Here is a 12,278-nt window from a genome sequence, read left to right as displayed (position 1 = left end):
CAGCTGGAAGAAGAGGCTCTTGCCAGGTATGTTCTGTCCTTGTTTAAAGAAGGGATTGTTTGCCTGGTATCCTTGTGTAAAAAGGAGGGCCTGGTATGTTAGTCTGTCCTATTCCTGTGTCCTGCTTTATTCCAGTGCTTCCCAGTTGGCTAAGTACTGCAAACCCCCTGTTTTTTCAAAAGCCAAACCATGGACCCCCTACTTTTGAAACCTTTGGTATCTGGTAGTTTTTATTATGTGAATGGTGCCACCAATTGACAGTGCTTTTTTATAGAAAGAAGGTGTCAGTACTCACCATGAAGGTGTTGCAGTCAGTGCCACACTTACTAACGTTTTGGGGAGGGGGGAAGAACTGTGTACCCCAAGGGAAAAAAGCACTGCCCATTGGGATCCACTGGTCTATTCTATTGTGTTTACTCTTGTGTAAAGGAGTGGTTCTCTATCCTTGTATATGAGAAGTCTGCTGCTGAATAAATTCCAGGCTTTTTTCCACTTATTAGTGTTTCAATCCTTAACAAAGAATCCCTTTGCCTTTGTTTAGCAAAGCACTTGGCTCCAGTTCTCGAGGGTGGAAAAGGGAATGTGTCGAGGAAGGAATACCGTACTTGTATGTTGTTTTTTCTGGTTCCATGCAACACGGTTTGAGAGTCATGCTAGTTCTGGAATATCAGATTTTGACAATAAAATCCTGCGAGTAGGAGGGTGAACTGGCAAAATGAAAGATATACAGTAATGAAAGTGGACTCTAGGCATGGAAGTGAATATACCTCTCCAAGTTGTATGGAAACATCTTTGGAAGATCAGCCATACTCTTTCTTCATGCATGGAAATTAAGAGAAAATGTGTCAAAATGGTTTATCAGGTGCTGTGTTAGTCCACTACTGATAAGTGTAACATAAATAAAAGTGTTTTGTTCAAACTGCTGGAAATGTCAGGCCATAAAAAGTGGTGTTTTTTTTACTGTCTGTGGTAGAGTTGCTTGTGAGCCAACAAATACTGGAAAAAGAGATATAAAATGGAAACGTTACTGTACAATTTGACTCTAGGGATGATAGTTCTCTAACTTTTAATAGGCAGGCCAGATATTAGTGACATGCAAAAATCACAGAGTGTCTCAAGGAAAAGCAATGTATTTAGAAATAATTGGACACTTTTATTTTTGTAATACCAACAAACAAGTTGAATAGCCATGTGAACAAACTTGCTTTTATTTGATCTACTGTGATGGGCGGTTAAAATTAAACCAAACAATAGTTCTCCAAATTTTCCCTCTCTGTGTGGCTGGCTGAAACAGTAAAATGTACTGTATTTGAAGTGCACATTTCCTTACTCTTATCTGCAGTGATTTTATTATTAAGTTGGCATCTTCCTAGAGGTCCTAGAATAGAAAGAGAAAGAGGAGTGCTTTGAATAAGGTCTTCATTGGTGGGAAAGATCACAGTGCAGAGGAAATGGTGTGGGGTACACAAAACCTGCCGCTCCAGAACTATTATCTGTAGGTGAATTCCATGCTCCACTGTCAAGCGATAGCCTTGCCATTCGCATCTACTTTAAGCAGTTGCTTCCCAAATGTCTGATAGACACACTTCACATTTTTCACTCTCAAAAAATTAATCTTTTGAGGGGAACTTTAGATGTTGACTTACACTGAGTCAGGCCATTTGTTCCTCTTGTCTACACCTGTCTATCCATGACACTCCAGAACTTCACAACAATCTCGCCCAGTCCTTTCTGGAGGTTCTGGCAACTGAAGCTGGGATCTTGTAGATGCAAAAACAAATGCTCCGCCACTGAGCTGCAAGTCTTTCATACCTCTCATGAAAGAGGGTTACCTGTTTGCAGGACAGTCTTTCTGCCCCTCTCCTGCCCATGTATAAATTGCACATGTAAGCGTGTCTCCTGAATAGAAGCAAGCTAGCTCAGAGCAGGGACACAGCAGGCAACTCTTGATGGTACAAAGCTCTACAGTCTGCGCTGGGACTGATTGATTGTACCCAACGCTACAAATCGGCACAGTTACTACCAGTGCTTTTTTTTTTTCCTACTCAAGGGTACGCAGTACCGGCACCTTTTTTTTTCTAGAAGAAAAGTACAGTGGTACCTCGGGTTAAGAACTTAATTCGTTCTAGAGGTCTGTTCTTAACCTGAGGTACCACTTTAGCTAATGGGGCTTCTCGCTGCTGCCGTGTGATTTCTGTTCTCATCCTGAGGTAAAGTTCTTAATCCGAGGTACTATTTCTGGGTTAGCAGAGTCTGTAACCCGAGGTACCACTATGGGTTACTACCCACCTTCTGTGGAAGCAAGTTGGAGGGAACAAGGGCAGAGCAAGGAATTATGCAGAGACACAGCAAGGAGCCTCCCTTCACATGCAAATATTAATATACATCGTTCACAGCACGTAGTCCAGGAATAATGGGGCTGGAATATGTCTCCATTGGGAATAGGGGAAGGAAAAGCTCTTGCTCTTGTGTGGGTGCCTTTGGGGAAAGAGGCAGGGCCTGCACTTTTACTGTAGATATACTTTGATTTCTCTTCGGCTTACATGGATATTTCACCATTTTAAAGTGTGTCGCTGCAGAGTGTTGATGCTTTCTGACAAGGCCAGTTGGTGTGGCCCCCTTGCCCTCCGCCCAGCGCCAAACATCAAAATGACATTCCAGGGCCCCGTATCAGTTAGACCAAAGTGTTTATTGGAAAGCAGTCAAGTGTCGAAAGAGCTGTCAGATTTTCCACTGGGGTGGGGATAGAGATGGGGGACTCTGCACAGACTCAGCCAACACTTTATACACTCGTGTGCTGTGCTATTTAAAGGCTGTTACTACCAAAAAAAAAAAGCCTAGTGGATGAGTGTCTGAGCTCTGAATGCAACGTACAGAACTGGAAGTTGAGAAAGTGCTCTGTGTGTTGTGGTGGTTGTTGTTAATTTTATATACTGCCCTATACCTGCAGGTCTCATGATGGTTCACAGCATAAAATGACAATACTGTATAGAAACACAAACTGGGTTGCCTCAGCTACTCTGGGCGGCTTCCAACAATTTATAAAACTGCATCAAACATTAAAGGCTTCCCTATACAGGGCTGCCTTCAGATGTATTCTAAAAGTCAGGTTGTCGTTTATTTCTTTGACTTCTGACAGGAGGGCGTTCCACAGGGCCACTGCCAAGAAGGTCCTCTGCCTGATACCCTGTAGCTTTGACCTGGACCATTTAGCTGTTCAGTTGAACTGTAAATTGGGATTATTATATTGATAAATTTGAAACCTTTGTGTGTGTTTTTTAAAAAACTGGGTGTGTCAAATGACTGCAGGCCTCCCCCTTGTCCCTTACGCCCGAACCACTGCCTTTGCCCCAGCTTCTCCTCAGAGAGCCAGTGCGATTGGGTAGGCCTTTCTCTCTCTCTCCCCTGAGCCCTGGGAGGGGGGTCCTGGCACAGAAGTAGGCAGGACAGGCCTGTCGCTTTAAAAGCTTCCCGGCTGAGCTACAGAGGGAAGCCCTGCCTCTCCCTCCCTCTGTCCCTATGCCCCTCTCCTAGGCAGAGCTGAAGCCAGCCCAGTCCAGGGAGGAGAGCAGAGCGAGGGGATGCCAGCTAAGCTGCCTTAGAAGAGCAGGAGGAGAGGTAGGCACCATTACAGGTGGCAGGAGGAGGTGATGTCTCTGGGCCCTGGAGGAGGAGTGGGGATCCAAAATATGAGGTAGACGGCCGGCAGGAGGGACAACCTGTTGAAAATGCACCTACCTAAAAGTCAGGGGTGGATTTGCATGGTGTTTATTTATTTTTTCTTTTAATAGTCTTTATTGAAAAATAAAAAGTACATAGTTACAGGTGCACAGAGTAAGATAAGACACAAAGGAGGAGGAGAAAATGCATGTTAAATTATGCCTATGCTTAGAAGAGAGGGGAGCTGCGATGGAGAGTCTGTAGGCAGGGCACTACCTTGGGGCAAGGAGCATCTCTCCACCTGGACTGTGACCATGCGCTCACCTGGGTGCACAGGTGTTGAGGGCCGCCCTGCTACTAGGCCTGTGGCCCCTTCTGCATCTTTCTCCCTGATGGAGATTATCGGTGGCACAGATAAGGATAGCAAAGGAGACCTGGGGGCAAGGGCCATAGCTCAGGGACGGAACACCTGCCTTGCAGGTAAGAAGGTCCCAAGAAGTCCAGTCCCTGCATTTCCAGGTAGGGCTGTGAGAGAGTCCTGCCTGGAACCTTGGAGAGCAGCTGCTGGTCAGTGTGGGCAGAACTGAATCAGGTGGACTCGGCTGTAAGGCAGCTAGCTAGCTTCCAATCCCATTCTGCTGCCCACACAATAGATTTCAGGCAATTGTTTATTCCGTGGCCTCAGGGGAGCTTCCCTTGCCCTGTTCTGCAGCTTCTGGCATTGGCGGGGTAGACAAATAAGGGACCAGGGAACTATCCAGAGGAAGGGAACATCTGCGGCTGGGGCTGGAGAGACTGGAACCCTGTGGGGATGTTAGCCTCTAGGAGACTGAGCGCTGCATGGGGAAGGGGGCTGGCTAAATAGGAAAATATGTGCTGTGCAAATGAGTAAGAATCAATGTGTATAATGATCACCACCTTCATATAAGTTTACGCACTTCATTAAATGAGGTTTCTGATGGAAACCCCTAATAAACAAAAACAAAACCCCGTAGCTTTTCTGTTGTTTTTTGCTGTATAATTTTTTATTACATTTTCCAACATTTTCACAATCTCATGGAATTATTACATTGTTTCATAAGTTGACTTCCCAACTCCACGGTGTTTTTACTCAGATCTTTTCTAATGCATTATATCTCTACCTATCACAAAAAAAGTTTCTGTTATTTTATAATTCTTTCTAATGCTGCTTTTATCTTGAACCCTGCCCGCGATTTCATTTGACTAAAGTATTTTTTCAAATAGTCCAGGAGAGGCCTCATTCTTTGCCTTTCTGTTTTTTTATTTTAATATAAAAAAAGTAAATATTTAATTATTCCAGAATTTCTAATAAGAGTGTTTTTGCTTAAGAAGATAAGGCAGCTTGTGACTTTACATGAATGTGTAATGCATGCTTTGATGCTTTGATGTAGCTTAGCTGTGTCATGATATATCCACTAGGCCTGCCAGCTATCCTAAGATTTTAAAGCTGCCATCCTATACACAGTCAGCTGACAGTGAGTCCTGCAGAACTAAGGGGGACTTCTTTCTGCATAAGCAGTCAACTGCTAGCTGACTAATCATTTGCCTTACAGGGCAAACTGACACTTGTCTCCTTAGTGAAATAACCGTGTTGATTTGATGAAATGTACTTCCATGTACAGGTGTGATTGCAGTCTTAACAAATCGGTAGTTAAAGTCAGAATAAACTGCCCTTTTCTAGCCCACAGAAAGGCATCCTTCATAGTATGCAATAATATGCAATTTAATGAACAAAAGAAGGAATGGTGTGTGCCTTTAATACAGCATACCTTCATCCGTTTAAGAATCCTGGATGTGGAACATCTCCTTTGTTACTCTAATACAGGCATAGGCAAGCTCGGCCCTCCAGATGTTTGGGGACTACAACTCCCATCATCCCTAGCTAGCAGGACCAGTGGTCAGGGATGATGGGAATTGTAGTCTCAAAACATCTGGAGGGCCGAGTTTGCCTATGCCTGTATTAGAGTAACAAAGCAGAGCAACAGGCCTTTAAAGTTTTAGTAGGGTGAGATGCTTAAGATCAAGGTTTATTATATATATATATATATATATATATATATGCACTGATTTTGGCTGACTGCCATCCTCTTTTTGTGGTCAGTGATTTTGATTGCAAGAAGGGAAACTCTAGTTGGTACCTGCCTGATTTCTCTATCCCACCTCCATGATTCTTCCCCTTCCCGGTTTATGACCTAGTTTATCTTTGCAACAAGGATGCCAATGATAGCTCAGTCGCTAGAGCAAGGGTCAGCAACCTTTTTCAGCCGTGGGCTGGTCCATCGTCCCTCAGACCATGTGGTGGGCCAGACTATATTTTGAAAATAAAAATTAAAAAAAATAATGAATTCCTATGCCCCACAAATAACCTAGAGATGCATTTTAAATAAAGGGACACATTCTACTCATGTAAAAACACCACGCAGGCCCCACAAATAACCCAGAGATGCATTTTAAATAAAAGGACACATTCTACTCATGTAAAAACAGCTGATTCCCAGACCATCCACGGGCCGGATTGAGAAGGCGATTGGACCGCATCTGGCCCCTGGGTCTTAGGTTGCCTACCCCTGCGCTAGAGCATCTTAATCTCAGGGTTGTGGGTTCAAGACCCAGCTTGGGCAAAATTTCTTGCATTGGAGGGGTTGGATGAGATGACCCCCCCCCTCCCATGGTCCCTTCCAACTCTACAGTTCTATAGGCCAGACTCAGACATAGTGACTTGGTCCAAGGTCCCTCAGTGAGTTTGGTGGCTAAATAGGGATTTGAATATAGGTATTGGAGCCATCTTTATAAAGTATTGGGTTGTTTGTTGTTGTAGTAGTGGGGGAGAATGATGTAAAATTGGCACTGGGAATGGGAACGGTTTGTGCGGCCAGCTCCACTAAGTATTAGTATCAGTGGTGGGTTTTAATCTGCAACAAGGATTTTTAATTGACTAGTACTGATTTTAAATTAGTAAAGTTGCAGCCTTGGTTCTGTAAAGTATTATGAGGTGTTTGGGGGGGAATCAAGAGAAGGAAGGTGGTAGGAATCTAGAATGCATTTCTTAATTCTATCAAGGAAGGGGAAAGAAATTTGCAAGAGAATGCTCACCTTCCATCTCCCTTTAAAAACAAGACAACAGCTGACAATTTAACACATGGAGCTTTCTTGATCGTTGCATCTCAGTGCTGGGGAAGAGCATAGATCTGTTGAGTTTCTGCGTGTCAAATAGCTATTAAAAAACCAGCAGTGCAACCAGAAAGTGGCAACTTTCTCTTCCCTTACACACGCACGCACACACACAAACACACACGCTCGCTCGCTCGCTCGCTCGCTCGCTCACATACACACTTCCCCCATCCCTGCAACTATGGCATTTCCCCTATTTCCAAAACAGATTAATTAATAAAATAGATGCTGTACTGTACTTAGTCCCGTATCAGCAGTTCCCAAACGGTGTGCCAAGATCACTGTTGCATCTCTGGTGTTTTGTTTGTTAGGTGGCAGTGGATAATTTCCCTGCTTCCCTACAACAGATCATGTGCTATGCAGAGACATAGCAGAGTCACCCGCTTTCAGAGGAGGCTGCCTGTTTTATCTCTGAATGAGTTACTGTTCCCTGTATGGCTCATTCCAAACAGGTGGCATACTCACGCAGAAACACAATCTTCCAAGAGCGGTGCAATTTTTACATGGTTCTAAAAGCAAGTCATCCCAGGTGCAAGAGTTTAGTTCTGAAGTTAAGGGTCCTTAAGTTATTAGACATTTGACAAACACTGCAAGATAGTGTATTCATTTTCTTTAAGGGCTGTGTCTTTCTGCCCAATCCCTAGCGGAAAGGACCTTCCCCGGCTGGTATACCAATCTGTTGCCCTAGAAGTCTGCGCACTCCAGCTGGCCTGGACCAGTTTGAGCTGTCTGGTTTTATCTTCTCCCCTCTCCAGATAACTTGGCAACAGACATAAAACATCCACCAGCAACCCCCCAAGCTCTCTCGGTGTTGCCAAGGTCATACCCCTTTCACAGAATTAAAATAGCCTTGCTTTGATACATGGGGGCAGGGAGACCTCTCCAGTATAGATGCTCTGCGCTTGCTGATTGCGGCTCAGTGCGCCATAGGAAGAAAAGTCATCACGGGAACAGCCTTGTGCTGAGTCAGACCACTGCTCCATCCACCATGGTAATTGTTGGACTCGAACTCCCATCGGCCCCAGAGATCATGGCCAGCAGTCAGGGGTGATGGAAGTTGTAGTCCGCCAACACCCAGAGGACCACAGCTTTGGTCCGCACAGACTGGCAGCAGCTCTCCAGGATTTCAGACAGTGGTCCGGTCTGGGTATGTTCGGGATTGTGCACGGGACTTTCTGCATGCCAAGCAGGTGCTCTGGATAGCTCAGTCAGTTGCAGTGTGGTACTGATAACACCAAGGTTGCAGGTTTGATCCCCTATCTGAAACCCTGGAGACCTGTTTGCAGTCAGCATCAACAGTACTGCCCCAGATGGGCCAATGATTTGGAGTTTTTTTAAAGAGAGGTTGGGTGGCTATCTCTCAGGGATTCTTTAATTGTTATTTCTGCATTGCAGAGGGTTGGACTAGATGATCAAAGCTTCCAATCATTGGCCTGTCTAGCTTAGTACTGTTTCGTTGACTGCAAACAGGTTTCAGACAGAGAGAACAGCCTTATATTATACAGAGATGTTGGGGGATGAACCTGCAACCTTTTGCATGCAAAGCAGATGTTCTACCACTGAGCTATGGACCAACCTTCCTGGTTCTTCCCCAACTTTGTTCTTTCCCTACCTTGTTCCAGCAGCTGCCCTTTGTCAGCCAGGCTTCCCAATCTTCCCCCGCTTAGTGGCTGGCCTTTAAAAGTGAACGCTTTCGTCACCTCCCCAAACTCATGGAGTAGGTGCATGTGTCAACCCTTAGCAAGACCGCCAGTCCCGGGAAGGATCTCCAGTGAAGCTGACCTCTCGATTTATTTCCCTTCCTCTCCTCCCTGCTGCAGCAGCCATGGGTGAGTGGGGGTTCTTGAGCTCCCTTCTGGACGCAGTGCAGGAGCACTCTCCCATGGTGGGCCGCTTCTGGCTGGTGGTGATGCTCATCTTCCGCATCCTGATCCTGGCCACGGTGGGCAGCGACGTCTTCGACGACGAGCAGGAGGAGTTTGAGTGCAACACGCGGCAGGTTGGCTGCAAGCAGATCTGCTACGACTTGGCCTTCCCCATCTCCCACTACCGCTTCTGGGTCTTCCACATTGTGGTGCTCTCTGCCCCGGCGGTCCTCTTTGTCATCTACTCCATGCACCAGACCACGAAGATCAACCAGAAGGAGATGGAAACGGGAGAGGAGGAAGCCAGCCGGGTGGGGGGAAAGGCGCCCGCAAAATTTGGGCCTCAGCCCAGCCAGCGCAGCCAAAACATCAAGACCTTCTACATTGTCAATGTGGTGGTGAGGATCTTGGCTGAGATAGGCTTCCTGGTCGGACAGTGGATGTTATATGGCTTCCAGGTGGGCTATCAGTACATCTGCAAGCATCACCTGTGCCCTCACCTCATCGACTGCTTTGTCTCTCGGCCAACCGAGAAGACCATCTTCATCCAGTTCTACTTCATGGTGGGGCTGGTTTCAGCCTTGCTCAGCTTGGTGGAGCTGGCCCACCTCTTGTTCAAGAACCGCTGCAGGAGGCGCCGTACGATTGCCCCACCCACCACTGCCTCTTACGAACAGCAGGACAACTGGTCCAATCAGAAGCAAGAGAAGAAATCGCAGCACTTCCTGGCCCCGGCAGAGGGAGGCGCCAATGGGATGCCTTCTCATGGCGGGATTCCCAGTCACTATGAGCCCAAGGCTCACTTCCACCATAAGAGTTCCACGAAGAGCAGCCGGTCCTCTCGCTCTTCTTCTGCCAGAGCTGATTTGACCGTGTGAGGCCAGGGAGCTCCCTCTCTCGTCTGCCTCGCTGCTTGTTCCCTGGATGAGCTGGACTCCTCCGGCTGGAATAATCGCACCCGTGAACTGTTTGCAGCCTGGCCCAAATTAATAGCACAGACCTGATATTGGATCATCTGTTCTAGCTTGTAAAGGAGACCTGCTGCAATCTTTGGGGATTCGTGCTTTGCTTTCATGTATGTTTCGGGGAATTGGGGTGGGCTTGGCTGGCATCTTTCATTTATACAGTGGACGCTCGGGTTGCGAATGTGATCCGTGCGGGAGGCACGTGCACAACCCACAGCGCCACGTCTGCGCATGCGTGGGTTGCGATTTGGTGCTTCTGTGCATGCACAAAGCACGATCTAGTGCTTCTGTGCATGCGCGACCGCCAAAACCTGGAAGTAACCCATTCCGGTACTTCCAGGTTTCGGCGCGTCCATAACCCAAAAAAACGCAACCTGAAAGATCTGTTACCCGAGGTATGACTGTAGTGTGTTCCAAAGGATGCATGGGCTTGAAACCCCTAAGAAATGAGTCAGGAAGCTACACGTATTGGAAGGAGTGGAAGTGGGGAGACAATGACTTTTCCGACAATGAACAAAACTCTTGTCCAGATGAGCAACTCCTGCTTGAATTGGCCAAAGATTTGGCAGCAAACCTAACTATACAGAAGTGTGATGTCAGATGCAATTGGGGATGCTGTTGGGCTTGGACCGATCGTTGGCGGGGAGATTGCAATAAAAGGGGATTCCTTTTTCTTGTTAAGAAAACCATCGAGCCACTGTGTGTTCTGAAAGAGAGAAAAGAACTCGGTTTTAGTTAGTTGAAAACAATTAGATGGATGCCAGGTACATTGATTTGGCTGGGATGCAGCTCTTGAGGCCAGGAGGGTCTGTAAATCTCTTCGTAGGAAGAATTGATCCATTCAGGAGACTGTCCCCAGGGCATTCTGCTGAAGCAAGAGGTGGGATAGCTGGCATTTTGACGGTCACTCACACAGGGTAGGGATGCTATGCCTTCCAGGAAAGAGGCAGTCATCAGGTGGTGGGTCCTTTGCTGTGTCAGAGCGAAAGGTGGGACAGTCATGTGACTAAGAACCATACCTGCATAGGTTGTGCTTCCGTCTTCCAGGAGCTTGCCAGTGTCTTTAGCATTAAATAACTTTCCATCCCATTTGGCCAGGCAGAATGAGCTATCCCAACAGAACCAGACATCAGAAAGACAGAAAAGTGTGGTGTAAAATTGGGGGTGGGAAACCTCAGGCCCTCCAAGTCTCTCTGCCTGGCCCTTGAGTTTCTTCCCAGGCCACACCTCCTCCCCAGCCACATCCCTCATTGGCCCTGATTCACACCCTCCTTGGGTGTGGTTTTTTGCCTGGCTGGAATGTGCCCTTGATCTCTGTTAATGCCTCTTGCTTGCCTGGGCAGAGGTTAGAGAGGCATGGTGTACAGAAGCTTTTACCTTTACCTAGCAGGCTTTCATATAAAGCATAGCTGTCAACGTTTCCCTTTTTAAGGGAAATTCCCTTATTCCAAATAGGATTCCTCAAAAGAAAAGGGAAAAGTTGACAGCTATGACATAAACTGTTAACATTACCAGAATTAAGTATGGCTCCCATCAGACAGGGAGATGTCCCTGGAGCCAAAACCCTTGGGTGTGTTGTATCAAAACACTCTCCCTGCCCGGAAAGATTTTTATCCAGACTATTTTTAACATTTCCCATGGCAAATGTTCCTCCTCCAGCTCCTCTCTTGGGACCATATTTCCCTGTCCAATTGTTTTTGAAATAGAGAGAGAATTCCCCCCTTATAACAGTAGCTCCACCACTGGAGATTCAATATAGTTTCCTCAGTCTGAGACCCAAGCCTCAGCCTGTGCAGTCTCCAGGATCTCGGGATCTCTGAGCACCCCAGGAACCCTCCCTGAAGCCTTTAAACTCTCAGGTGTATGAAGGCATCAAGCTTTTCTTAGAGCTTAGTTTGCTGCTGTCCTTTGGGCGAGGAATCCACTGCCTCTTTAAAAAACAAAAACAAAAAAACACCCCCACAAAATCATGTGGATGAGTGAAGGAAGAGGGAAAAAATTCAATTCAGTTCATATTTAGACCTGAATCTTGTGAACGAAAACATTTCTGTGGATTTTTACTCTAGCCAGGTAAGGTGTGCAAAACTGCATATACTAGGGTAAACTGTGCTTTAAAATGCATATAACTGTGAAAATAACACACACAACAACCCTGTATTAGTGGGGATTACTTTGCAATAATGTGTATATTGTGCACATTAGGAGAAGTTTGAATCTTCATGAGGACTTTAAAAAATGCAAACCTGTGAGGAAATGTAGAGAAGTGGACACAAAACTGGGAAAATAAAGAATCGGAGGGAAACCAGAATGATAAAGTTCCATCAGTTCCTAGATGAGGATCGTGTAGAGGGGCCTAACCTTATCAGGATGCTTCTTGGAAATGCATTAATAAAACAGATATCCCTCCCTCCCAAACAAGCCCAGGGCGGCAAACACTTATATGACCAAAACTGCAGTTAAAAATAAAACAAAAAAGGATTTAAAACATTTTAAAACTAAAAAAAACAACCACAGCTGAAAATGTTAAAATGCTCAAAGCAAAAGACCAGATGTAATCAAATGGCGTGTCTGGATGGGCTCAACTGAAACAGAAATG

General features: G+C 46.0%; 1 protein-coding gene across 2 annotated transcripts; it reads left to right on the top strand.

Moving 5' to 3' along the window:
- Nucleotides 1-3,483: 3,483 nt before the first annotated feature.
- Nucleotides 3,484-11,990, top strand: GJD3 (gap junction protein delta 3). Of its 2 annotated transcripts, none has more exons than XM_081886507.1 (2): nt 3,484-3,618; nt 8,673-11,990. In XM_081886507.1, exon 2 carries the CDS (start codon nt 8,678-8,680, stop codon nt 9,593-9,595), a length of 918 nt encoding a protein of 305 aa, XP_081742633.1. In that variant the 5' UTR covers nt 3,484-3,618; nt 8,673-8,677; the 3' UTR covers nt 9,596-11,990. The 2 variants fall into 2 exon arrangements, with proteins under 2 accessions (XP_081742633.1, XP_081742634.1); XM_081886508.1 differs by having other exon boundaries at nt 3,487-3,618; nt 8,676-11,990.
- The last annotated feature ends 288 nt before the right edge of the window (nt 11,991-12,278 follow it).

Source organism: Podarcis melisellensis, assembly GCF_964234715.1.
Source record: "Podarcis melisellensis genome assembly, chromosome: 13".
Lineage (NCBI taxonomy): Eukaryota > Metazoa > Chordata > Lepidosauria > Squamata > Lacertidae > Podarcis > Podarcis melisellensis.
The sequence above is the reverse complement of the archived record's forward strand: the minus strand, read 5'-3'. Positions and strand labels throughout refer to the sequence as shown.